Here is a 27,980-nt window from a genome sequence, read left to right as displayed (position 1 = left end):
AGGTTGTTTGAGTGTCAGAAGTACAGCAACCAAAGGTTTTCTATCACATAACACACTGAATAAACGTAGAAAGTTTCTGTAAAATGGTATTTATTTCATTTAAAAATACACTTGGAAAATAAGCTAATGTAGCTAGTTCAAATGTACTATGTAATGCTTCAGTTAATGAAGATTTAGTGGCCATTATTTAAAATGTGCAAAAAGAATGTGTGAGACAATAATGCAATAGTGGCATAATTGCAGAAGTCAGCTTTTTACAATTCAATTTCATCTTGATTTGGAATTCATATAAATGAATATTAAAATACATTTTCTTAAAAATACAGAGGGTAGTTTGGAACTAAATCTAAGGTCTCTTAAATAATGGTACAAAATGTCATTCAGAGGCAATTCTCTACAAAAGGCCTACATGTTAATCTTACTCAAAATGAATATTCAGTGAAAGCAATAGTTATGAAATCTCTGTGTTATGAATGTACATACGTACATATAATTTTGGACACAGAAGAACAGTTTTAACATTCTTGGAAGAAAACCTCCAAGTCCTATTTCACATACATTATAAAATGCTTGTTTGAACAAAAAAGTTATACATTAGCAATTATTTATTGCCTGTGAAAAATGGCTCATTGTGTGAACTTGAGTACAGACAGATGTGATTTGCATAACCTCTTTCAAGAACTGTAAGTTAAATTAGTATAATATAATAGCGAAAGACCTTAGAAGTTTTACAACACTGGAAGAGACAGTAATTTAATGCAAATTAGTGTTCTTTCAGTAGCTATGCAGCAGACATAATTTGGAATAACTGTTAGTCCAGTCCAACATGGGAAAACTACATCTATAGTCTATCCTTCTGGATCAACTGCATATGCACAAAACTGCATAGAATCTGGGGATTGTTTAATCCAAAACAGTACCTGTACTTACATGATGTGCAAATTATTTATGTTAATGAACACTAGTATTTTGCTGTGTTACTTCCCTGTTGCATATGGTTTTTTTTCTGAAGCTGGCAACTTACTGCGTTTTATTGCCTAAAGTGACTGTCATTTTGGATTTTCAGAAACCAGTGTATAACCTAGAGGCTACAGGGACAAAGTCTGGTTTTCATTCATCCACAATGGTTAGTTGAGTAGGATTTGCCTGATTCAGTACAGTACACCAGAGGGGGAAGAAAGTAATATGGCAGCAAGAGCATGCTCACTAGTCACCCTTACAGTTAATGTGTCATGTGAATTCACATAAAACAGTAGGCCGCCTTTGAGGAACCTCTCTTTACACTAAGAAATGTCAGAAGGGACCACTAACATATATTTCACATAAGGAAACAATTTCCCCCCAGTAGAGTAGCCCATTTGGTGTGTAATGATTTCTATAGCCTGATGTGTGTATATTCTTAAAAGTATTGTAATGTTTATTTACATACTGATTTGATATGTGTGGTATTTTACATAGAACATGTAGAATGAATAAACATGAAGGCTGTGTGACTGCTTCTTTTATATGAACTTTGGCTCATTTGAATAATATCTAGAGATGGGAGGTAAGGACTGTTTCAAAGGTTCCCCAAGAAAGTGATTTGCGATGTTTGAAGTAAAGAGAGGCAGCTGATCATTGTATATAGCTTTCTAATTACTTACATTTTGAAAATGAATGCTAATATTACAGTAAGGCCTACCGCTGTAAAGGTCTAATTAAAAAGGCCTTTAGTGAGAAATACCCACTGAAATCTACAAAAATTGAGGGGAGATAAGGGGAGATAAACTAATGACAGTGTTTTCATAGGTTTCTAAAAGAAAGTTGTTTTAAGAAAAAGCATTTAATTATGTTATAGTTTTAGCTAATTAACATCTAGAATTAGTTCTGTGATCAAAGAAGTAATGTACTGTTATGCACTGAACATGACAATTAGCTTGATTCAGGTGTCACAAAGCAGATGTGACTAGAGGCACATCTTTTTTCCTTGTCCTCTTTTTCCCATGAACTCTCCTCATCCACACATTAATTAATAACATAATTTGCTAGAGAATGTAAGCCAGATAAACTGGGACTGCTGGAATCAAGTGCCTTCCAAATTGAGGACTAAAAACAGGATCTGAAGGGGGTCCAATCTCAGTTCAGACCTCTCATAGCCTATAATTTGAACAGGATATTTTATCTGACTACAATTAATGCAAGGATCTCAAAAGATAAGTAGAAGAGTGTGAGGCCTGTACAAGGCCACAGGGTGCTCCGAAATACTGAACCATAGCTTGGCAAACAGAAATGTGATGTCTGAGAAGAGCTGTCAAGATTAGGCAGCAATTTGAGATTTTATTAGGAGATAAAATAAGAAAATACCCACTGGAGAATATAAGCTATCATTTTGAAGTGGGCAGTGTTCCAAACCAGCAGGAATATTGCTTCCCCTGAGTGGAATAAATCGGGCAAAGCACCACCAGCTGAAGCAGCTCTGCAACGCCAGCATTGCACATCCAATTCTAAAATACTTCAATAAGAGCACTTAATTTTACACATAATTGACACCATCATTCTTCTATGTTTTAAAGTCTGCTTTAAAAGGCTTTTTAAAAGTATTGATTCATGTGTTTCCATAACAAGATATTTTTCATGATTGCAGTTCTCCAAGTCTCTTCTTTAAGCCTTTGAAATGTGTGATATGTTAAATATGGCGGTATTCACTAGTCACACAGAACCAGTTTTGGTCAAAATACCCTGTAAATCCTCCGGCTGTGCAAGTATAATTGAATCAATGTGCTTCTTTAACTTTTCGATAGTTCCAGCTTTCACAGGTAAGTTTTCTCCATCAGTCTATAATTATAAAAATGCAAATTAAAATATTTTACTATGTTATCACTGCTACATCTAATATCTTATCTATTTCTAAAAGGCAAAGTTCAATAGTAAAATAAAAGATCAAAGGCTCAAAATTTCTAATATTTCAAATAATATGTCAAATGAATGTTAGAAGGGTAAAAGCAGAGAAGGGACTTTTTATCATCTATGGTGGACAAGTGATCAGGCAAAAAAAATTGGAGCATGATTGATATTTTAATACAAAACATTTTGAAAATGGAGATAAAAAGGAAACCAGAACTTTTCCTTTTGGGTCTAATGGAAAAAGAACTGTAGAAAAAATTTAGAACTTTGTTACCATATATGTTGACAGCAGCAAGACTATTGTACGCACAAAAATGGAAGGACACTTCGATTCCTACCATGGAAGAATGGTTGCAGAATTTGATGGAGTTGGCTGAAATGGCAAAACTGACTACTTTGATTAAATAAAAGAACATAAGTACTTTTGTTTCCACATGGAGACTGCTTCTGAACTTCGTGCTCAATGTGGAAAAGAAAGAAACTCTGACTTTGGGTTTTACAGATTAGACTGATAGATCTCTATAGAAATGGCTTGTTTAATTATTATGGAAAAGCAAAAAGTTGTGATTTGATATTAATGCCTTATTTTACTTAAGAATCAGAAGTCAATGCTTCTTCCCCCCCATCTTTCCTCACTTCCCTTCCCCCTTCCCCACTCACTGCTCTTCTATTTATTTTTGTATTTTGTATTTTATAATACTCTATAACTCAATAAAAATGCTTACATAAAAAAAAAGATTTCTAATATTTCAGTTAGGAAAGGTATTTGTCTGAAACTGGAATGCTACTGTCAAGTCACTATATGGAGAACTATATTCAAAGATTTGGACCGATGATATAGAGTATCTTTACTAATTCATTTTGACAGATTTTCAATCAATATTTTCCACTTCATGGAAGTAAACTTAGTTTTACATTAAATGGAAAATAGATTTTCCCTTCAACTGCATTTGACCAGCAGATGGAGCTATGAACAAATAGCTTCTGATAAGCATTTTTTTAAAAAATCGCATCAATACATATTTGGTAGTAATGAAAATAAAAAGCACTATACTTTTATACTCTGCAAGGAGGACAGGCAAGTCTGGGGGATGTTTAAATGGGATGTTAAAATTAACCCAGCCAACTCCTCATTCTCTAGCTGAATTTTGTTTAATTAATAATATTAATTTTAAAAAAATGGGAAGCTACCGTGCTGCACATTAACAAGAAACCTTCTAGTAAAATGGGTGAATGGGGTTTTTTTGAGCTCAAAATTTCATAAATGTCCATTGGTCTAAAAACAGTTGCCTATTTCTCAGTCTAAGAAATTAGAGCAACTGGTATGTTCATGTGAAACTGCAGTAAACATATTCCACAAAGATGCCAGGAAGAAAAACTATCGACAGGGGAGTAACAATGCTAGTTAGAAGGAATTGGGAACCTTGGTTATGGGTCATCAAAAGTCCTTTGCATGGATAGAAGAATGGACAGATATACAATATGGTTTCCTTGAATCATTCTGACAATTTATGTGTCAGCTGGAATAATTAAAAAGAAGGACAGCATATAAACATTAGCAAAGGCATAACGAATGTTTTGGGGGGGAAATCTACATACCAATTTAGCTTTTAATTTTAAGACTAGATCTACTGTTTCCACTTCAGTATGTTTCTGACTCCAGAAAAGCAAGTCCTAGAAAAAGAAAAAATGTGCCTGAAAATTAATTATATCCATAAATATTACATCAAGCAAGATACAAAAAAAAGCAAACCAATTCTGAAACAACTAAACTATTAGTGATCAGCGGCTGGAAACTATCTTCAGCATTTGTTATTTTAATTTGATATGCACATTTTTCAACTGGATTTTCAAGTAGTGTATAAACACTGTTTTGCACTTAATACAATGGATAGGTGAGAAAAATCTTGATGTAAGGACACTGATCTAACCTCATTACACAATGCTTCCAAATGCAGTGCCTCCAGCTTCCGTGTCATTTCTTTCCGCCGTGTCCGGAACCAACCATCAAAATTGTAAGATTTCAGAAAATGCCTATAAGACAAAGGGAAAATTTGTGTCACTACATAAATATTCTGCAATCAAAGCAAATATCTACCTTCTTATCCAGATTTATTTCCAATTGAAATGTATCCAATGTGAACATAAGATATAATTTTGAATTGATTACATTTGTATGCTGACATAGAACCCTCGTGTAATATGTGTCTACTATATCTCACGACAGTGACTAGTAATTAGGGTTAGTGTTAGGTAACAAATATTGGTTTATTACTTGCAATATAAACTGCCAGAGGAAGAATGGACGGATTCTTGTGAACTTCAGTGTTATATTGCTTTGAAGACATACTATAACATTTTGAAAGTGGAAGAAACTTCCAAAGAATTATCCCATAAACCAAAATACTGTGAAATGCACATGAAACTATTATCTGAAGATGTTTCAAGAATGAATGATATATAGATGCAGATGCACTGTTTAACATAATATTGGGAAATCTGTTTTTAAACAGCAGGTGAGTCATGAATTTCCTATCTATCCTTCATCTACATACTCCATTCCCAAACTATGAAACAGTTACAGCTTGTCTTATAAGGGGCTGTGGATAAAGGGCAATATTTGACTTAGTTAGCAACTGGAAAGAATGGCATATTACATTTTGCGCTGGTATACTCTTAGCGTGATTAGTTAGGAAGCATCAGAACACATTCTAATACTTTAGTAGTAATAGCCTCCAAAACACATTTTGGCATTAGCAAAATAGATTTTTAAAAAGTATGCATTTCATAAGCAAGAAAGGGCAAATGTAATGAGATGGTTCATTGTGTGTAGGATGCTGGTTCATTTTCCTGCAATGTTATTCATATTTTTGTTTAATTCTTGTTTTAAGTATGTTTTAACTGCTTTATTGTACACTGCCCAGAGTAATTTTTGTGAGATATATGGCTATATACATTTGATAAACAAACAAAATTTAATGTAGCTGTATCCAGCCTACTGGAACACAATGAGTATCCTGCTAAGGCTTTTTAGTACAACAAAATTACCTGTACAAGCCTATCCAGTCTCCCTTTAACCGAGAGGTAAGCTGAGGCCCCGTTTTCTCAAGAGTTTTCATAAACTCCTCTTTGCTGAATGGCTTCAACTGTGGAGGACTCTATGAGAAGACACAACTATAAGCTAACAGGGCATAGATTGTGAGTGTATTCAGAATAAATTCTTAGCTTCTAAAAATATTCTCACCTTCCAAGGTGATATGCTTTTTTGTAGAGGCATTAAACTTGCTACGTATCGTTCCTGAGCAAAAACAAGATGTAAAAATAAGATACCGTACAGAAAGGCAGGTATTAGTCAAATCTAAAATTGTATTTTATTTGATTCAAAAAAGTGGGAAGAGCTGTTTTGAAATAAAAGATGTAAAATTGGCATCATGCTAATTCTAGCATCTATTCTATGAAAAACCAGATTTTGAAGTGCAGCCTTGCCCAACTTCAAAATATGTATATGCACAGTACTACATATATAAGTACAAGATCTAGTACTTTTTACTCTTGAGAAAATTCTTAGAATTTTGAAATCCTAAAATAAACTATGAGATGGACATAGTACAAAATAAGAAAAAAATAGCTTTGTTTAAAGTTATCTTGAAGCACAAGAAAGATCCAAAAGAACATATTGCTAAATGTGTTTTTTATTCAGATTCGGATGCCTTTAAAAGAATTTACACAACTAAAAAGAAATTTACCATAATCATTGGCTGCACCCTGGACTATGATTTATTTATTATTAAACAGGTTTTGTACAATTATCTCTTTTTTTAGAAAAAATGTCTACTGTTTAAACTGTCTTCATTCTAGTCCTACAAATAAATGATGAAAAATACAGTTCCCACTGAGAAACAAATGGGTTTCTCATTTACGTCCACTTACTAGGGGAATAATGAAGCTTTGAGTCAATTCCAAGAAATAACGACGAAGGATTATGTTTTGGGCTTCTGCAGGACGCTTCTGTTGTACTCCCTGAAAAAAAAAGCAATTATGCTCACTGCAGATACACTCTACTGAAATGAATAAGCAACTGTTAACATACAATGTTTATATTGATAATGTTATACAATATAATGGGGGGAGAGAATGTATTCCAGAATTTCTGAGAAATTATTTAAAGCCACAAATTAAACCATGCTATAAATCTTTAACATAAGACAAGGATAAAATGTGGCCCATTGAGGTTCAAGACTTTGGTCCAAAATCGTAAAATCCAACTCTTGCCCTGTGTGCAACACGACAATAGAGCACAAATATGTGAATAATGGAAAACACTGTGATGCTGATATTGTTGAGGGTCAGATTCCTATAGAAATAATCTGTTGGGGATTGCAAGGTAGATTAGAAGCTGAAGTAAGTAATGTGTGGACCAGAATACAGACAAGAATGATGACTCTTTCTTTGACATTACTTTAAAAAAACTTTCTGCACCCTCTTCTTTCTCTGCCAAGTAGCCAGCCACAGGGAAGGGACAGTTAAAATGTTTTTATTATAGGTATCTTGCAGCAGGTGCGCTAAGGCGACAATTAGTTGAAAGGTTGTTGCAGCTTTAAGGCCACAACTCAGTTCCTGAGTACCTCACCAGCATATAAATACCAACCAAGGCAACAACCCAAATAACAAAGGGACATGGCCTGTTTTGTACAAAATCAGGAATTTACAGGAGGGCAAACCCCAATTAGGGAATATGTGAAAATAGAACATTTTTTGTTCAAAAGAAAAAGAAGGGAGAAAACAAAGTAGATAAGCAATGTCTCTGTCCAGTATCAATTACTACTAATACTTCACGTTTGAAATAGTACCTTTTGTAATTGTTTTATGATTTCTTCATCTTTGTTTAAGTATGATTTGTATGATGTATAAACACCTAGGAAGGAAAAACACTAAATTTATCTCTGGGATTGTCCCACATAGACTCCAAACTGGAAATTTATAATGTGAAAAAAATATATTACCTGGTTTGGAATCCAAGGTTTTTAAATTCTTCAGTTTTTTTACTTTAACTTGCTTTGGAACTTCACCTGCCAAATTGCATAAACAGGGCATCTTTTAATATAATACTAGTATCTTAATGTTCCAGGGTGCTCATTTTCTTAAAAGTAGTTTTGTATGCTAAAAATCTTTCCATTTTAGTTAATGATGGCAGAAATATGTGACCTTCCAAACAAGGCGATCTGATTCCAGCACCCACAAGGGAGGAGAGGGGAATAAAAAAGATAATAACTGCTTCCAACTCTTTTTGAATGATCAGGTTGCTGAAAATCTTCCCTGATAAAAATTTCTATGCACAAATGTTAACCATCCCGCTCCCCAAGATAGATAAAAAGAAGAAGCAGCCCTGACTTGGGGTGGAAGGATGACCTGAAGGAATTCACTATTTTGGTAGATCTTTTGAGAGGGCCAACCATGTTAGCCCACATCAGCTTTCATACTATGGATAAACAGGCAAGATGGTGATGCTATCAGCATGATCAAACTTTGTACATGCAACACATCAGTTGGATTTAACTGCTGTTATCCAACACCTTGACAAGGAAACATGCTTTATATTGCGCTGCTCTTAAAAAATAGCAAGAAACTGCAGTTGATAACAAAATGCAGTGACCCATACAAAGTACAGCTGCCATGCGTGTACCACACATATTTCATCAACATTTAACCACAACGGAAAGAAGAACATAGGTTGAACTTTCTGTACATCTCAAAACACATCACCAATCAATTTAAACACTTTACCTGAGACCTTGATATCTCCTATTCGAATGATGTGTGGCCAATGCTGCAATGTTTTAGCAAAAAATGGATTTGTCACTCCTAATATGACAGAAGGCCTGTAATACACAAGGTGCTTAAATGAGACCAGTAAGAGGTGGAAACTTGATAAGCCCCAGAGAGGAAGGCATGTTAGGAAACACATAAATAGAAAATATGCAGCATATTTTACATTAAGTTCAGATCCAGTGCAGCCCTTGTCCAAACAAAAGGGCTCACTTTGTATATTCATATTAAAGAATTTCAGTTCAATGCCAATGACAGAAGCTGTTGTTCACATAAAGGACTGTAATTTTGCAAATTCCCCTCCAACTTGCTGTGCTTCCCACATGCTGCTTTTTGAAGCCAATCTGGGGAGTTATGAACAGAGTTGGAAAAAAAAAACTATTTATGTTTCTCTTAGTGAGACATGTTCATATTCATAAATCTCTCATAAAGGGGCTCTGCCAGAGCTTTACTCCTCAAAACAGTGACAGCTTCCTGAACCAATTTTGTTAGCTGAAATTTGAACAGAAAAGGGGGAGGGGCAGAATTGGTAGCAGGTGCTGGAGGTTGAAAGCCCTCGTAAACATGAATAGTGGATAAACACTGTCCAAAGCCATGATTTGCTTAATCAGACTGTCAAATCTGATACAATGGTTTGAACTCATACTACACACCAAGCCACATCTAATAGCTTATAAACCACAATGGATTGGGAAGGCACAGATATGAGTGCCCCTTTCCTTTGCTGAAAATGCACAAGCAGCACACAAGAAAACAAAGGAACCCCAACCTTTTCCTTTATTCCCTACCCCCAAACTGAAAAGAATGTGTGTCCTTTTCTGCCTCTAATCCTCAACAGAAATGATAAATTCGTATTGTTTATTATTACCCAACTTAGTTCTGCTCTTTTCTGCCTGGGGACATTATGGTTCACAGTTTAAGCAAATGCTGTCCCCATTAAAGCTGAGGAATATAACAGATCCCCAGAGAATTAGTTGCCCTCACAAGATCTTGAAGATCCAGTTTCCATGCTCAGACTCTTTCCTCGTGACTGAATCCCAAGTGAGAGCCTGCCATATCCCAGTACATTCCATGACCTAGATCTGATGCATGATGGTTTATGCTCAGCTGGAAGAGCTTGCTGGTTATAAACTTAGGTTTTGCAGATCTAATTGTTTAGTTAACCATGCATATATATCTAGAAACTGATGCTAACATCAGACAAATGTAGCCATCATTATAAAACCCAAACAATTGTAAAGCAAAAGGGCAAATGAGATTGGAAATAAAAAGAAATGGGAATTATTTTAAAAATGTAGAAAATCTAAGTCAAATAATGCAAGCTAAAGTGACTTTTAACAAAGAACTATGATAAAAGCAACTAAACTAAACCTGTATCATCACAAAAGGGAAAACCAATGTAGTAACTTATCGTACTCAATAAAATCATTTACTTGGCTAAATTTTCACCAATTTAATTTTAAAACAAGATAAATGAAATGCATATATCAACCTGCTGAACTGGAATTCAGTAAACCAGTAATATTGCATGATATGTTATCTTTAAGTGTTGATCCAACATGTAAGGAGTGGTGAGCCAGCCTCCTCACCCTCCATAAATTAGATTGATGATGTAAGTAAAAAACTGGTCTCATGCTTAAAGCCAATCGCTTCCATCAACTCTATGGATGATTTCTTTCTTCTGAACTGGAATTCTGGAGTGGATGATTCCAATTCACAAGGAAACTTCTGCGTTCATTTGAAGGCTCCTTGTGGTATTTATTTTACCAATAGATTAGGAGACAGTTGGGGCTGGTCAGTGCTCCTTGCATGTTGAATTAAAACACTAATGGTAATATCTCAACAAAATCCCAAGAATCAAATTACTAATCATAAATCTGCTGCAATGCTTTTTCAATACCCAGAAAAAAGCACAGTATCAATGTAACAACTGGGAATAAATGCAAACTATACCAGTCGGGGCAGGGGAGACTAAAAATGAAAAAGAGTAAGAGATTCAGTGCTAAATTAATCAGACTCAAGAATCCTCTCGTGTTGCTTAATAATACAGGGAATTCTGGGGCACCTTTTAAAACAAACATTACTTTATATTTTGATGGGCTTAACTTTAGTTCATTATAAACAGTTTAGACATGATTTCATCCCCTCTCAATTTATCAAGTATTTCAATCAACAGTCCTAGTAAATTCACACACAAGCAGAATAATCCTTTGAATGTATGTGTAGTGGAAAGCTCCACAGATGTGACAACTGGAAATGCTCCTAGAACACATAGAAGTGTAGACCCCAAAACAAAATGTTCATAGAGAGATGTCAGCTCGGTTTGAAATAGCAGTATATGCTAAGCCACAAGTTGCTTCATCTTTTACTTTTGTTTAATGGGGTCATCAACATTCCAAGCATTGTTTTGTTTCTGTGAGGGTGGTTAAGCACAACACAATTTAATTTCTAAAAATAACTTGCTCAGAAATATGTTTTCCATATTTGGATATTTAATGATTCCCAATACATTTTTAAATAATATTCTACAGAAAATTTACTAAATAAGCACCAGATTTTCTTTTTTCCAATTCTCAATTGAAATTCAATTAATTATGGATAGTCAAACTGAATAATACATTCCTCTGTTAAAACTTCCTCTTTAAAGGTTCCTAATCTTTTCAATCAATATTCCACCACCAAACTCAGAGAGACAATTTTGAGTAGATAGGCATAAGGCCCTATGTCAAGCCAAAATTATATCAGAAAAATTACTCTAACAAACAACCTATATGACGTAACCATACATTTACTTACGGGGTCTGTGTACGAGTGGTATAGTCTTTGAATTCACTGTCATGTATTGTAAAATAAGGTCTAAAATCACTGTAGTACTTCAAAGGTGAGATACAGCTGTGAAATGAACATATAGGAGATAAAAGTTTCAGCTTATTACATATTTGCTAGCGAATCTCAATAAAAATTTCCAAGTTGTAGCAATTTTCTACTGTCTTTCAATACATATTTTCCTGAACAGCTAATGCTATTTTACAAGAGTCTGCCAAATGTTTTGAATTTAAAACACTTCATTTCAAATGTGAAATCACCAAGATTCAAAACATTTTGCACACTACCTCTTGTTAACAGTAAACAGGATCAGCCATATGGTGTTGGAAACTATTACTGAGGGAGTGCTGTGTTTCCTTTTGCTGGATATATATTCAAACAGACATTGAAGAACCATCAGTCAGGGTTCCTTTAATGTGGCTTCTTGCACTAAACAGGATGTTGTATTTGACTATCAAAATAGTTTTTCAAATCCTAGTTTCCAAGTCAAAATCTTAAAAGCAAAACAGTTCTATATGTAGAAAAACTAAATTTAATAGGCTGGAAGGAATTCCATGGTTTGCAAGAAACAAGAACAAAAACAAAAAGGGTAGCTCTCTTAAGAGAAAGTTCAAGGAGGGCTGAACATAATATAGCAGAGTAACAGAATAACAGAGTTGGAGGTTTCTAGTCCAACCTCTGCTCAAGCAGGAAACCCTTTACCATTTCAGACAAATGGTTATCCAATTTCTTCTTAAAAACTTCCAGTTGGAGCACCAAAAAATCTGGAGGCAAGTCATTCCACCAATTGTTTTAACTGTCATGAAATTTCTCCTTAGTTCTAGGTTGCTTCTCTCCTTGTTTCCAACCATTGCTTCTTGTCCTGCCTTCAGGTTCTTTTGGAGAATAGACTAACCACCCCCTCCTCTGAATAGCTACTGAATGTTAACTCAAAGTGCGGAAGAGGGGACAAGAGAGGGATGCAAAACCAAGAGACAAAAGTTGACAAGGCTAGAAGTATAACTGAAATTTGCAAGGGCAAAAGTATAATTGAAATCCTGAACAAATGCATCACCATTGGTTAAAGGAGCCGTTGTGGTGCAGTGTTTAGAATGCAGTATTGCAAGCTAACTCTGCCCACTGTCAGGAGTTTGATCTTGGCCCGCTCAAGGTTGGCTCAGTCTTCCATCCTTCCAACGTCAGTAAAACAAGACCCAAATTATTGGGAACAATACGCTGACATTGTAAACCACTCAAAAGAGTCTTGTAAAGCACTGTGGGATGTATAGAGTTCTAATAATACGTGAAGTAAAAAGTCAAGAAAACTGCCTGACAAAAACACTGTGATGATTCAATGCAGGAAAAATGTACATCTGTATGAACAGGGGGAGGGGGAGGGGAAATCAGGCTGCTTTGATGCATAACATAAAGAAAACAGTCATGGTGACCTGTTACATTCAAGTAAAATCTCCTGTCCGTCTCACAATTGCCTAGTTACGCCCTGAGTCTCCGGAGAAGGGCGGAATGTAAATCGAACTAATAAATAAATAAATAAATAAATAAATAAATAAATAAATAAATAAATAACATCTGTTAGTATTTAATTTCAATATTTTTTTAAAAAAGTATCAACACATTAATTACTCAGCTGGTTAATCTGGAACCCTCACCAATCCCTCTGCAGCTCCTAAAATTACCTATACATTTAGGGACATATCACATTAAGAGATGATCTGTTTAATTGTTGTTTGTGGAATAAAGTATTGCTAACTGGGCTTATCCACCGTGATAAATCATGAAAAAGCAACCAGTTTTATGGCTTCTGGCATCCAATCCAAGTTTTTCTTTTTTCTTTTTAAAGAAATTTTATTAATTTTTTATTAATTACATTTCTTAGTGCTTAATAAATATTATGATGTCTAGGTAATTTTTAATTTTTTAATAAAAACATAAAGGCTTTTATCCCACTACAACCTTTCCATTCTGTGATTCACTCCAAGAGCCCCATCATATAGTTTTTTAAAGTACTCCATATGTTTACCTCACAAGCGCCAAGACAGTTTCTGAAGATTCTGATGGTGATGGTGCCATGACAACTAATGGTTCCCCTAACAACACTAGTTCCCACAGCATCTGGATGTGAAAGAACACCGGCAAGAAACATCTGAAACAGATTCACAAAAGTAAATATTTTTTTCCTTGCCCTACTTAGAGCAGAGACAGCAGAACCAAAATTTGCAATTGAAATGTAATCTTGGCTTGCACACTCAAAACTCTTAAGGCAGAATAATTATTAAAACTTCTTGGAAAACATAGAAGTAGAAAAGCTCTGCAGATAAAGTGGGATTTGAACTTCTGGTTCAAACCATACAGTTACCAGGTTCCTACTTTTAACCAGCTATCAGGACAAGATCAAAGCTGAATTCACTCATATTGCAGCATTCACAATGGGAAATCACATAGAATGTTAAATTCTCAAGAAATGACTTTCTGACTTCTTTTACTGCAAACATATCTGGACCCTTTCCGAAATACAGTATAACAATTTGCATAAAGGGAGAAAAGAAAACCTGCAACAGGAATTGCTTTCCTAATTAGTGGATAGAGTTCCTCTCTAACCACCTGTAGGCTCATTTCACACAAAAAGAAATCTGACCAAATTCAAGTAACAGTATGTTAAAGTTAATGATTATAATGTGCATCAACCAAGGACAGGCAATTTTCTTGGACGGGACTCAAGAACTTTAAGCAGATGCACAAATGGACATGGTATACGTCCCTCCTGCCAATTTTGTCCCCACCTCTACCACACATGGTGGAAAAACTTTAATCCTTACTAATCCAAAGAGTGGGTAAGACTCATGCTTTCTCATTGCTATTAGAAGCAAGATTAAAGTTTATTTAATTTTAAGTTTTTCAGTGGTGATTATAATGAAAATGATGTCTCTTCACAGTTAAAGACAAGGAAATAGCTATCTGCTTTTACTGCCCAAATAGGTAGTGCTAACAGAAGAGCCAAAAATGCAGGAAAATGACAGGATTTGTTCTTGTAAAAGCACATAAACATCTACACATTACACAAAGATGCATGTAACATAAATTTAAAACATGTGTTTCATAGGATATCTTATCTCAGTGTCTCTTTGCTAATTAATCAATTCATGCTTTCAGTTCCTGAAACTCTTTGATGTAATGTGTGAACTTCAAGAAATCAAATCAAGATGCTTTTTAATCTTTACCTAAAGAGATCTACTTCATAGACAGATGGCAAAGCAATGGAGATTTGTGAATCTGCCTAAAAAAAAAAAGACAAAAAGCTTTTGATTAGAGTAGCAAAATAAACAATGATTTTTTTAAAATAATTAGATTATCACATAAATTTGTAAGAGTGCCTTCACTAGATTCCCTACTTTTTTATTTCCCTACTTGTACACCAGTTGCAAAATTACTCTGGGCAGTTTACACTATAGAATTTAAACAACTAATAAAAATAACAATATGCTTATTATCTTCTTAACTCACCTTTCAAGTCGTTTTCGCCCAGATACAATACACATCTGAGATGGGCAAATCTGAGCTTGCTACAATGAAGATTGGACAAGAAGCAACAGGTGGAACTTTTACTGCGGGAGATCCAAACTTATACTAAGGAATTTCCCAATTGTGAGAGCTATTAAGCAATCAAATAGCCTGCCTCTTGAAGTTGTGGGTGCTCCATCATTGGAGGCTTTCAAGAATATATCGGAAAGCCCTTTATTCAGAATATGAGGATTTCTGCAATGGGAAAGAATTTGGACAAGAATACCCCCCCCCCATCTCCTTGATTCCATGAAAAGAAGGTTTGAGAGCCCTTTATAGCCATTTGTAATCTTGCAATATCCTGATCAAAAATTTACTCTAAGTCCTATTAATGAAGTGTCCTGATTAAACAATCAATACATACATTGTCATATTGTTTTTATTAAAAAAGAAAGCTACCTGTCACTGTCCTATCCTACATCTGTAGGTTATCTTGATCCCTTTGATTAAGTCTGCTTCAATCCTTTCTTGCCCCTTGATGCTGTAGCAGATAATACTGGTTGCTGCTACTCCAGCCACATTTCCTGGCTTCTGCTGCACCCAAGGCCTTTCTCCGTATCTTTTCTTGACCTTCCTTCACTCCTGCACTCAATTATACTTTGCTGCCTCCTCCTACTGCTGCTTTGCTTGTTTTCTGCAGGTATGGTTGGCTGTTGACTCTGATAAGACTGCAGCTGCACTTCAATCAGCCCAGCCTTCAAGGTCGCCTCCTGGATCCCCTCTATTTTACCATTTCAAATAGAAGGGGGGAGATTGTGAAGGGAAAACTAACCAATTCTCCTTGTTTTTCTAGCTTAAGTCATCTAAGGCTTCAACTTTTTGTGCTGTGGCCTCCAAGGAATTTACTCCACTTGGGCTCCTCCTGGCATCACCCAATTGGACTCTTCTTCTCCTACCCATCGGCCCGAGTCTTCTGCAGGCAACTGTCTCTAGAATTTCCTCTCCAGCCTTCCCCCCTCCCCTTCCCCCCAAAACAGGCTTTCACATTCTGCTGGCTGCCACAGCATCTTTGGGCTTGTTTTTTGTATTTTTATTTTTGTCTCTTTTCATCCTCTTTAACTTTTCCATCTTCTAATACTTTGAAAACCAGCCCTACCCCTCCTGCCAGTCCAGCAAGCTCCTTTTTTGAAATTGCATAGCTTTTAAAGAGAATGTTTCTCTTCTCTAAGCTAGGCCCTTCTTGATCTATCAGAGGAGAGAGGAGGAGAGGAAAGGAAACGAGAGTTTTCACCTCCACGCCCATCCTCTTAACAGTATTATCTGTTTAACCAGAACCTCCTCTTCTGTTAATCGGGCTTAGAAGCAGCTTTGTTCACCTTCTAGGTCACAGAATTATGCAGGATTATGAATTGTTCTAAAGACATCACAATTTTTTTCTCACTCCTTTCAGGCAAAAGAGATCAGGAAAACAATGTGCAGCAGACTGAAGAAATAAGAGGGCCCGCCACATTTTTTTTTCCTTAAAAGGCAGAAAGTTGATTTTAAAGGGATGGGCTGAAAATAAATGACATCAGCAAGATGCATAAAAATGGAAGTATTCTCTAGAACAGGGATGTCAAACTCACATCGTCACGTGACGTATCAGGACTTTTCCCCCCTTTGCTAAACGGGCGTGGATGAGGCGAGCGTGTTACCACTCCGGCCCATGGGCTGGGAGTTGGACAGCCCTGCTCTAGAATGATAAAATTCCCTCAATATTTAAATTATCTAAATTCTATTACATGGCTTTTAAAATGTGAAATATTTGCAGAGTAGGATCCACTCACAGTTCTTAATAGCCAACTCTTTCCTCCTTCGTTTCCCATAGAAGCTGAATAGCTTATGTTTGCAGAATCTGAAATGCTTCCTTTCTTCAGCTTCCAAGACTCATTGTTGACAGAGAAACTTGTTTTGGCAAATATTATAATAAGTTGCATTATCTCATTTATCGCCACCCAAAAAGATAAGTTTTCATTTTCTATTATAATTTTACTAGTTTACTTTAAAAAAATATACTCCAGAACTCCCAACTAAAATGCTAGGAAATGAAGTGTTTGAAGTTAGATCTTTGTGTTGAGGGAATATTATTTTGCTAGTAAACTACCTGATGTGTCAACTGTAATACTTGAGTAGTTCCAGGCTTGTCATGACAGGTAGGAATCCGCACCTTAGAGAAAAAAAATCATATGTATTCTTCACTCACTGCAAATGTTAACTTTAATTAGCTTTGAGCCTTGAGACATTGTTCAAGAAAGCAATATTTTGCTAGATTTACCCCTGTAAAAATATACAGTTCTAAACAGTTCCCTCTGTATGTGTGCATGTGTGTGTGAGTCAATTAAAAATCAAAATCTAGCAATACCAATTAAAACAGCTGTTGAAGTTGTTGAAGAGGGGTAAATGTTCTGCTTAACTAACTTCATCAAAGTCTCAAACAAAGATCAACTGAATAACCACTGCAGAGCTCATTAAGAAATTAGATGCATGCTTACATCTCTCCCACAGTAACCAATTAAATACAATGCTCAATTAAAAGGCCCCATATGTCCTCCAGAGGCAAACAAATGCACCTTTTTAAATGACAGGTCTAAATTGAAAACAATATTTAGAAACACTTTTTCTTTAGGATTTTACCTATACCAAGTTCTCCTTTAGGCACTCTTTTCCTCACTTACTTGTGCAAATATGAAATAAATATATATTTATAGGACCAAGACTTTTTTTTTAGATGATACTATTATACATAATAAACATATTATATACAAAAACAGATATAGTTGGCTGAATTCAAGCAACAAACAAGAATGGAATAAATTTAAAATTACCTTAATTACAATGCCCATAATGGGCAAATAGAGTGTTTTTCCTGGGACTGGCAGTGGCCATCGATCAATATCACAACAAGCTAAAGCAAAGGAGAAGTAATCAGATTTGTATATAGAAGACTTTATTAACAGTGCTCCCTAACATTTGTGAATAAAAAGATTTATCTACTGAATTGAATTTATTCAGGTTTATCTGATAGTTATCAGATGATCTGGATCAGCTGACAAACTGGCAACAGCATCCTCACAATTATGTCAGAGACAGCAATTTTGAAGTAAAAATCAGTGTTCTTCCACTATTCACAAATTATAGACTGGTGAAATTTTATAATTAACATTTTAAAAAAAATACAATATCACAAAATGATCAATATTACCAACCTGCTTCCAAGAAAGGTTCATTTTTCTCAAAATATTCGGGGGCAATTTGTCCAAGAACAGTGTTAAATAAGTGGATATAAGGCAGCTTGCTAATCAGAACTAAAGACTATAAGAGAAGCAAAATAATTCATAATTAGTTCTTCCAAAACCACTATAATTTATATTAAGTATCATATTAAACCTCAGTAAATTCAGTTATTTTGCTTGTGGGAAGCCAACAGGAAATGTCAGAAACTGTGATTCTGACTGTGGCTCACTATGATATTGTAGTCACAAGCTGAGTGATCAGATCATAATTATGTGACTTTGGATACACTACAATGGCTGAAACTCTGAAGACCAGTCATAAGTCTCCCTCATTCACTGCAATCGTAATTTCGAACAGTTGCTGAATGAATGGACATAACCTGAGGACTACCTGTATATATTTACTTGGGGGGGGGGGGTGTATATTCACAAGCAGACTTTATAAGCTGCAGTAATTAGATCAACATTTTCCAATGTGATTCAGGTAGGAACATTAAAATTAGTTGATCTCACAAGCGCTCAACTATTTTTTAAACAAATACATTTAAAAATATTCCTTATTTAATTTGGGGAACCATGAACTGCAGCCATCTCAGCTAATGTCCGTGCATTTTTTGATAGTCAGTTTCATATATGAAAATAATGACAAATGTAGAACAGGACAATGGATAAGGTAAGGTAATCGGTTTGTTGTGTTTTTGAATGCCTTTGAATCAGTATCCTTACAGTTCTTCTGACAATATTTCAGAATTGCTTTGTCCTTGCCCGTTTCTCAGAGTTGAGAGAGGTGGATTGACCCAAGATCACCCAGATGGCTTTGTGCCTAAGCAGGACTAGAACTCATGGTCTCCCAGTTTCTAGTCTAACTCTTTACACCAAACAAGTTATCACTTATTTTGTTTACAGATACCTAATTTCATTGGCTATGACCCAAATATATACTGCAGATGGCACTGTGATTTATGTATTCTGGATTTTCAGATTAGCCAAGGTAATGTGTTTATAATTGAGGAGTGAATATTCACTCCTCAATCTTAGACATATTATAGGCAATATTTTCCACTGATTTAAATGTAGCTTATTTTTTTTGTCTTAAGTATATTTAGAAGACAACCATGAACAATTCAGCTAAAACTAAATTACCTTTTGAAAGTAACCTCGCTTTAATGTCTTGTCTTGTACTTGTCTAAAATACACATAACCATAAAAATACGCAGGATCCCTCTGTAAAGAAAAAGAAAACATTCCAAAACACTGAATACTTTCTGAGTAATGCTGTATACTTAGCAGGTGTTCTTTAAGAAACTTTTATTAAAATCACAGGATTAATATTCAGGATATTTAGCTACATTTTCAGACATGATGTCACTATAAACATTTCATCAAACATATCTAGTTCATGCCTATGAAAATTAAGAGCCTACAGGAGCAAACATTTCTATAATTATACAATATTCCCTACACAAAGAGCCTATATAGGCCTATGACCATAATGAAGCCTGCATATTACTTTTTTCAGTAGTCATTAAGTGAATTGCCATGGTTATTAAATGAATCCATGGTATTTAAGTGAATGCTGTGGTTGTTAAGCAAACTCATTGTTAGCTACAGGGCATTTTACTGAAAACTGGAAGTATACACCAGCTTTGAGCATTGTAAATTGTAGTCACAGAACCATGGGACACTACAAATGGCCAAAAATGCAGGCCAGTTGTCAAGTGCCAAAATAGTTCTAGGAACTTTGGAACTGGGCTATAATATCTTTAGGGGAGATCCATTATAAATCGGAATAATTCCTAAGCAACTGGTTAAAAATTAAGAGGTACTTGTATTTTATATACTTTTCAACATTTTTGATGTTTACAGAAGAGAAACATAGATTATCTACAATCTGTGACAATATGTCACTTATGATAAATCTGCATGAAGGAAAAGCAATGCTTCTCTCCCCCCCACCCTCTCAATTTAATTTGCACTATAGGCATTTTTGGACCACAAGTCTTTATCACTTTTACATAATTGTAAATTACATAATTGTATGTAATGTTGAAGAATACTGTACTGCACTAAAATTTTAACGTGTAGCTATTAAATAGTAAACAGAAGTGTTTTGAACTTTTATCCATTACAATTTGCTAGTCCCTGAAAGGCTTGGGTATGTCCCGAGATCAACTGGAGATCAATAATTCCCAGAATCCTCAGCAAAGTTCAGGGACAAAGGAATCCCTGAAATCTAAAACAGCTGAATATAACAGCATTATAATCAGCCCCCCCCAAAAAAACCTCGAATTGTAGACACTATTAAAGCTGTTTTAATTATTAGTATTTCAGCAGAAAGGATAATTAATATGTTCATCATTAAAAGTTTTGAAAATTATTGGCCCCATGATACAGGACAATGCAGCAGTATACCAAGCAATGTCTTATCAGGAACAAATTTAATTCTACCATTAAATACCATCACAATAATTAGAATTAGAAAGACACTATCATGCCTGGACAAGATAAAACATCCTACTTTCCCAACCTTCAAGTAAATTGGTAGATCTCTGTCCAACTGATCCAGTAAATAATGCCACGAAAGCTTTCTGCTAGAAGACTGCCGAAACCTAAAACAAAATTGTGTGTTTCCAAGGCAACCTAAGCCAAAAGGGAAAGAGGACAAAAACAGCAAAGGACTATACTGAGTTGATAATATTTTAAAAAGAGTATATGTAACTAGCAGGTGCTTCTAACAAATATTAATTTTTAAAAATACTCCTTAAATGCCAAGCACAGTTCTAAGTAACTCCATGCATAGAAATCAAACCTACAATATTTACATTGGAGAAAGGCTGAAGAAGCAGACAGTGGTGTTTTCTCCTAGTAGACTCTCTACTTGACAAAGTCCAAGTATGATGCTGTCCTGTCTTGTTGAATAAACACAAATACTATGGTTGCTGCAGATTATACCCCTTTTTCTCTGCTAATAAGGGGTGTTCACCGATTATAGTAAAAGAAAGTCTGGTGTCATCAAAGCTTTGCCTGTTTTTAGGTGCACGGTCACTCACGCCCTTGTCACTTCCTGTCTGGACTATTGTAATGCTCTCTACATGGGGCTCCCCTTGAGGAGCACCCGGAGGCTCCAACTGGTCCAGAAAGCGGCCGCGCAAATGGTTATGGGGGGTGACCTGTCACTCCCATGTAACACCTCTCTTGCACAAGCTGCACTGGCTCCCAGTGGTCTTCCGGGTGCGTTTCAAGGTGCTAGTCACCATCTTCAAAGCACTCCATGGCTTAGGACCGGGATACTTACAGGACTGCCTTCTGACACCGCATGCCTCCCACCACCCGATACGCTCCCACAGAGAGGGTCTCCTCAGGGTGCCGTCGGCCAAACAATGTCAGCTGGTGACCCCCAGGGGGAGAGCCTTCTCTGTGGGGGCTCCTGCCTTATGGAATGAGCTGCCTCTGGACATAATGAGGATCCCCGACCTCCACATCTTCCGTCGTGCGCTGAAGACTTTATTGTTTCAGCAAGCCGGCCGGACCAAATGAATTAACTTAAGTGGGTTTTAATGGTTTTAAAGGGGTTTTAGCTAGGGGTTTTAAATACGGCCAATGCTTTAAATTATTTTAAATTGTTTTTAATTTTTGTGTTGGTATTATTTTATCATGGCTGTACACTGCCCTGAGTCCTTCGGGAGAAGGGCGGTATAGAAATATAATAAATAAATAAACCCACATTAAAGAAAACACTCTGTGGATACCCCTGCTACAAAGAGAATACAGGTATGTACCTTCAGGCTGTGATCACTTCACACCCCTTTGGTTTTCTATAAAGAGTTCCCTTTTTCTGCCCTGTTGGAGTTAGTTAGCATCTAAAGAAGACCCAAGTAAACTGGTGGAAAGAGAGCAAATTATCCTCATTTTAATGCCTAAAAGACAGTAATCAGTGCCACCAGTCTAATTCTGACTATTTTTCCATATTGTCCTGTCTACTATTGATGTGGTACTATATGACTGTTCATCTCCTTCTGCCTAAATGACTTAAGAAGACCCTGTAACAGCTACTGAATTTGAGTTGCCAATTAAAATCATTGCAGATTCAAGCTTTACATCAAAATATTTCAGGGCAGCACTTTGTAGGAAGCATCATTTTAACTTTAATGTGATTTCAACTTCATATCAAATCAGATGAAACTGGAAATCCATACACACTTCACCAAATGGAAGTTTCAAAAAATATCAAGGTATTTTTTAAGAATTCTAAAAGCGTCAAGAAAAATGAATATATTCCACCCAAATACTCATGATGTAAATTCATAGTTATCAAGATTCACACTGCAAAAAGTTTACACGATTGATGGCTGCACAGATTTCAGTATTTAAGAATCACCTATTTGTGTAAAATTCTAATCATATAAATTAAAAACCATAAGGTAATAACAGGCCTTTTCTTTAGCATCAAGCTGATCCCCCAAAAATACATTTCACTAAAACTGTTAATAAAAGAAATCTTAAGATAATGAGACGGGTGGCATATAAAGTTAATAAACAAATTTTATTCTTAACAGAAATAATCATTTTAAAAATGAAATCCCAAGGAGGAAATAATTTAAATAATTTAAATTCTCTTCATTAATACCTAGGTCTGTGATGGCGAACCTATGGCACACATGCCACAGGTGGCACGCAAGCTCAGCTCCATGGGCCCACCAGAAGCAGGGAAACAGGCTGTTTCCTGCCTCCAGAGGACCTCGGGGGGGTGGGGGTGGGGAAGGCCTGTTTTTCTCTCTCCCAACCTCCAGAACCAATCTAGGAGTTTGGGGAGGCCTCCCCTCCTCCCGGAGGCCAGAAATGGCCTGTTTGCCAACTTCCGAAAACTTCTGAAAAAATGGGCCATTTTTGGCCTCTGGAGGGCCTCCAGGGGGATGGGGAAGGTCGTTTTCGCCCTCCCCAGACTCCAAGAAAGGCTCTGGAGGCTGAGGAGAGAGAAAAACGGGTCTGCTGTTCCAGGAGCGGGGGGAGTGTGGGGCGGTGAATTATGGATGTGGGCACGTACGAGTGCAACTCCCCCCACTCCTGGCACACGATGGCAAAAAGGTTAGCCATCACTGACCTCAGTAAAGTAAGATGAGAAGCCAGTGGGGACTTATATAATTTGATGAAATATTCTTGAAACTTCATTAAATCATTATCATTCAAATTCATTCAAACATTTATTTAAAAACATTTTAATACAGTCAGTAATTTATAAACAGATTTATTTAAGTAACCTATGTAGCCTTATGCATAGGTCCCAATTTAAACTACTGCTCTAGGCTAGGGATTAATCTGAATCTTTTTGAATATTGTAAAATATTCTTAGCCACTGGTATCCACAGTTAACTATGATTTTGCCAAAATGACACAGGTGCCTGTTCTGATGACTCACAGCATTTGAGTGATTACAAACATGTAATTTGCTTCTTCCCATTTGTTTCCTATGGATGCCCACATTCGTAATTATAATTTGTAACGTTATGTGTTGCCTTCAAAACAGTATAGTCATCTTAAGATAGTTCAAGCAGCCAAACAAGCTCTACATAGTTTGAATATATATAAAATTTCTAAAATGAAAATTAAGAAATTTATCATATAAAATATTGAATCATCTCACAGTTAAAATCTGTAATCAGTTAGAGCCGTCAAGTACAATTCCTCATGTAAAATTCCAGGTTCAACCACTACAAATACTTCAAGAATTGTTTTTCACGTGCACTACAAGCATGCAATTTTAAGCTATTGCTAAGTGATTTCTAATCATTAAGATATCTGCAAAACTCTTACTCAGTGCAAACTGAAATTATTTTATTGAATGGACATAAGAAGTTTCCAGTACTATACTGTGCACATTATTTAGGAACAGATCTCATCAATTTCAATGGGACTTGCTTCTGAATAAGTACACACAGGATTGTACATGCAATCTTTGTGTCTAGGACATTTGCAGTATATGTATTGGAGGGGAGGTATCAATGAAATAAAAATGACAGGTGCAAAAGTGCAGTTGAAGCCCCACCCCTTTTGACATGTGGCACACATGAAATACATTAAGAAGGGGCAAGGCTTTGATGGCCACACTGTCCCCACCATTTTGATATTATTGATCCTCGTCTGGATGCTTCTTTTTGCAACTCTGCATTGGTACGGTTGAGTTTACACTCAATGTGAAGTTATGGTTTGCTTAACCACAATTATTGACTAGATTAAAGCTGGCTGGATTTGCACAACACGCTAGGTCATAGTTTACAACCTAGATGGCTTCTCATAATATGCAATATTACAAAAAATCAAATCACTTTATGGCTTAGTACAATGTATGCCTTAAGCCTATCATGAATATCAGAGGACTTTGTGATGCATTGAGAGGAAGTTTCTGGAGCAAGCAAAGTATTTGTCAAAATTTCCTGCTGGGAGTATTGAGGATGCCACATTTCTTAGAAACTCAGCATTTCCAGGTCTTCAGGGCAGACATGTGCATATGCAGAAGACACTTCTGCTGGAAAAGGCTTCCCTGAACTTTTAAGAAATGCAGCCTTCTGAATACTACAAACAGTTGTGGAGAAAACACTCTTCCAAATATTTTACATAATTCTGGCATCCAATTACACCACCTACACAGCAGCTTCCTAGATTTTGACTGTCTGTGAAACACTCAGATAAAAGGGTACTTCCTATCACTCATACGTCACTTCATAAAACTGTGAAATGAAGATAAAATAAAAAAAAAATAGTTATTGCACAGTTCTAGCTAAACAGAAATATTTTATACAAATATATATGTAAGTAACATACATATCCGATTACCTGAATTGGAATCTGGGAAAGACAAATAGCAAATATTGGTTTTCTAGGGGAGAAAAATAAAAGTTACATTTTGGAGGGGAAAATATATTTTATAAATGTCTTCTTAATGGTTTTACTCACCTCTTTATCTGTCAGTTTTGAATGCTGTGGATATATAACCTGTAAACGAGAATTTTCATCAGTTGAAAAAAGAAGGTATTCTATTAATTTATCACATAGTACACAGGACCAGGTATCAATATGACTGGGCCCTGGTTATTACCAAAAAGTAGCACACAACTGCTAATCTATATTCCTAATTCAAAGATACTACATATTCAACACCAAATGCATCCAATAAGACTTTTCCAAATTAATATTTCCCCAAGCAGTTCCAACAATAATGTCAAATAAAGACTTGGGATGCTTAACAGATTTTATAACCTATTTTCACTGGCTTCCTAACACAGATTAATACTTCACCTTAATTATTATAGTATTTGAAAAAAAGTGAGAAACTGCCATGCTTTTTATATTAAATTTATAGCATTCTTTTGATTTATAAAAATGCCTTTTATTTAGGCTTCAAAAAGTTTTTTTTAATGGGGGGGGGCAAGGTGGAGAAGTGCTCTTTTTGAGCCATCCTGTCCTAAAGAAAAGCAAAAGCAAGCTGGGGAAATTAAAAGGATTAGGGGAATGGCTAGATCAATTTAACCGATTAGACTTCTGGAACTTATTATATGTATGGGAAATTCCAAATCTGCTCATCAAATCCAAAAGCTCACCAACTTGAGTCCTAGGCTACTTAATGCCCCAAAACTGGGTTAATGAATGCTGTTGAAAAAAAAAGGCTGTTATGAGATTGTGACTTGTAATCACAAGATGCTTATAATTTCATTAAACTCAAACTTAAAATCTATTTAGCAAATACATGTCACAAGTCCTTTTTCATCAAACAGCTCTCAGAGCTAATACTTACTGTAATAGTGGGTTGGGATTTGTTTATACAAAACAAATAAAAATGGGGCTAACTAATCTATTTACTGAGTGGTTGAAAATTATAGCAATTGAAATCTTTGAAGGGTATCAGGTTAGGAAACACCACTATACTACAAAAGTGATACAGTGTATTTTCAATTTGTAACATAGATCTATGGGGACATTTCATAAGTAGAGACCAGGGCAAATAAGAAAGGTAAATTTAATGATATATTAAATGTCAGTCTAAATGACAATGCAACACTATGCTGCATTGAATAAAATTACCCTTTATCCCTATTCCTTTTCAATAACAAAAACCGTAGTTTTATTTCCAGCTAGGCCAGTCCAGAACAAACTCATGCTTAGTAAATTAAGTATGGAAATTAACTGGCCTGATTAAAGCTGATTCATATTTAACTCTTGCCACATGTTCAATTATTCCCATTTGAAATACAAAACCTACCCAGTATAAATCACAAATATTAGCTTAATACAAGTAGCAGCATACGGAACATTATACTTTCAATGTGGCTTCTAGGCAATTCATTTGCAACCGCATATTCATTCAAATCCCAGATTATCTTCTATTTTTCTGTCTAACTCTGTTCCATTCTTCATTGGCTATTCTTATCCTTAACGTATGGTACTATGAAGGCTCCAAGGCACTATATGCAGTCATGTACAGAAGAAAAGCAAGACCTGCAAACTGCTGCCCCTGTGATTGCACTGCTTGTCCTGGGAATTTAAACATAAACATATCTTCATATCTGGAAGGCTAAGCAAGCCTTAATTGTGAAATAATAACCATCAGCAATGAAATGCAACATATGGAATTGTTCATGCCAGGTTCCTATATTTTTCAGGGATGTCTCTAAAAATTACAGCCATTCTGAACACATTTGGACCAAAAAAACCCCAATATCAATATCAATAAATCATTACCTAAATTGCCATAAGCAACCTAGAGTTCTTTAGAAGGGGAGAAATGAAACCAACAGGCAAATCTATTTGAAAGGAGGTTCCTCTCACCCACCCCCGAAATATATGTTTATTTTTCATAAAAACACCGCTTGTATCAAAAGACCTGCGACTCCAGACAGAAGGGTTCGTTATCATTCAACGGCAAGCTTTTTTTCCCCTCCCTTCCCGCTTAACTCCACACGAAGTGGTGGTGGCCCCTTGGCTGCTATTTTCAGTACTGCAGATTGGAAAAAAACGCTGCGGAATCGTTGCGCTAATTGTTTGGTGCACATCAAAAGAGAAAAAGAAAGAGCCTCTCCTCGCTTTCGGGATGCCTGGCCTCTGCAACGCACCAAACACCGTTCGGCGCCGTCTCAGCGGTCCGCATCTAATAAAAGCACAAGGCTTAGAAAAGGCTTCTTTCTTCCCCGGGCGACCTTCGCGTAGGAAGCCGGCGAAGGAAGCGCCGCTTCTCCGCCGAGCAGGACGTCCTGCCTCGCCCGAGGTCGGGCTTGGGCGGGCGGCATACCCGACTTAGCCCGTCGCCGGGTGGAGCGGAGCGGCGCAGCGCGTCACCCACCTCCACAGCTTGGCCGAGCTCCAGATCAAAGCCTACCACGCACACGCAGTGCAGCCAGGCCGAGAAGCGGTCCCAGGGCAACACCGGCGGCGGCAAGGACGGACTGGGCGAGCCGTCTTCGGCTTCCTCCGCCCCCGGGGAATCCGCCAATCCTCCGCTTCCGCCCTCGGCCGGCTTCTGCAGCGACATGGCGCTCGGCAGGGTTGCACCGGCCGCGCCGCCGCCGCCGCCGCAGTAGTCTCTTACTACAACCGGCCGAGCTCCTCTCGCCCTCAATTTAAGACGCAGCGGTGTCGCTTCCTTAGCCCCGACTCCGGAGGAAGAAAGACCGCATGACGCACGTC

General features: G+C 36.5%; 1 protein-coding gene across 1 annotated transcript; it reads right to left on the bottom strand.

Moving 5' to 3' along the window:
* Nucleotides 1-73: 73 nt before the first annotated feature.
* On the bottom strand, nt 74-27,980 carry DENND6A (DENN domain containing 6A). Its single transcript, XM_070936955.1, has 20 exons — nt 27,637-27,980; nt 25,257-25,295; nt 25,137-25,179; nt 20,833-20,945; nt 19,449-19,529; nt 18,279-18,384; nt 17,898-17,977; nt 17,177-17,239; nt 14,754-14,809; nt 13,556-13,678; nt 11,506-11,601; nt 8,668-8,762; nt 7,887-7,952; nt 7,734-7,798; nt 6,814-6,903; nt 6,128-6,181; nt 5,932-6,041; nt 4,815-4,917; nt 4,483-4,557; nt 74-2,814 (listed from the first exon to the last, which is right to left on the bottom strand). The coding sequence occupies exons 1-20, from the start codon at nt 27,823-27,825 to the stop codon at nt 2,689-2,691; spliced, it is 1,773 nt and encodes a 590-aa protein (XP_070793056.1). The 5' UTR covers nt 27,826-27,980; the 3' UTR covers nt 74-2,688.

This window comes from Pituophis catenifer, unplaced genomic scaffold (genome assembly GCF_029215685.1).
Source record: "Pituophis catenifer annectens isolate HBS135680 unplaced genomic scaffold, rPitCat1.0.hap2 SCAF_2, whole genome shotgun sequence".
Lineage (NCBI taxonomy): Eukaryota > Metazoa > Chordata > Lepidosauria > Squamata > Colubridae > Pituophis > Pituophis catenifer.
This window is presented reverse-complemented; position numbering and strand designations above follow the sequence as displayed.

Excerpts from the sequence above, each read along its gene's own strand:
- DENND6A (XM_070936955.1), bottom strand. The coding sequence starts at position 27,825 with ATGTCGCTGCAGAAGCCGGCCGAGGGCGGAAGCGGAGGATTGGCGGAT. Across the intron at positions 25,180-25,256 it reads CAAAACTGACAGATAAAGAG|AAAACCAATATTTGCTATTT; the intron begins GTGAGTAAAACC and ends TTTCTCCCCTAG. Across the intron at positions 7,953-8,667 it reads AGGAGATATCAAGGTCTCAG|GTGAAGTTCCAAAGCAAGTT; the intron begins GTAAAGTGTTTA and ends GCAATTTGGCAG.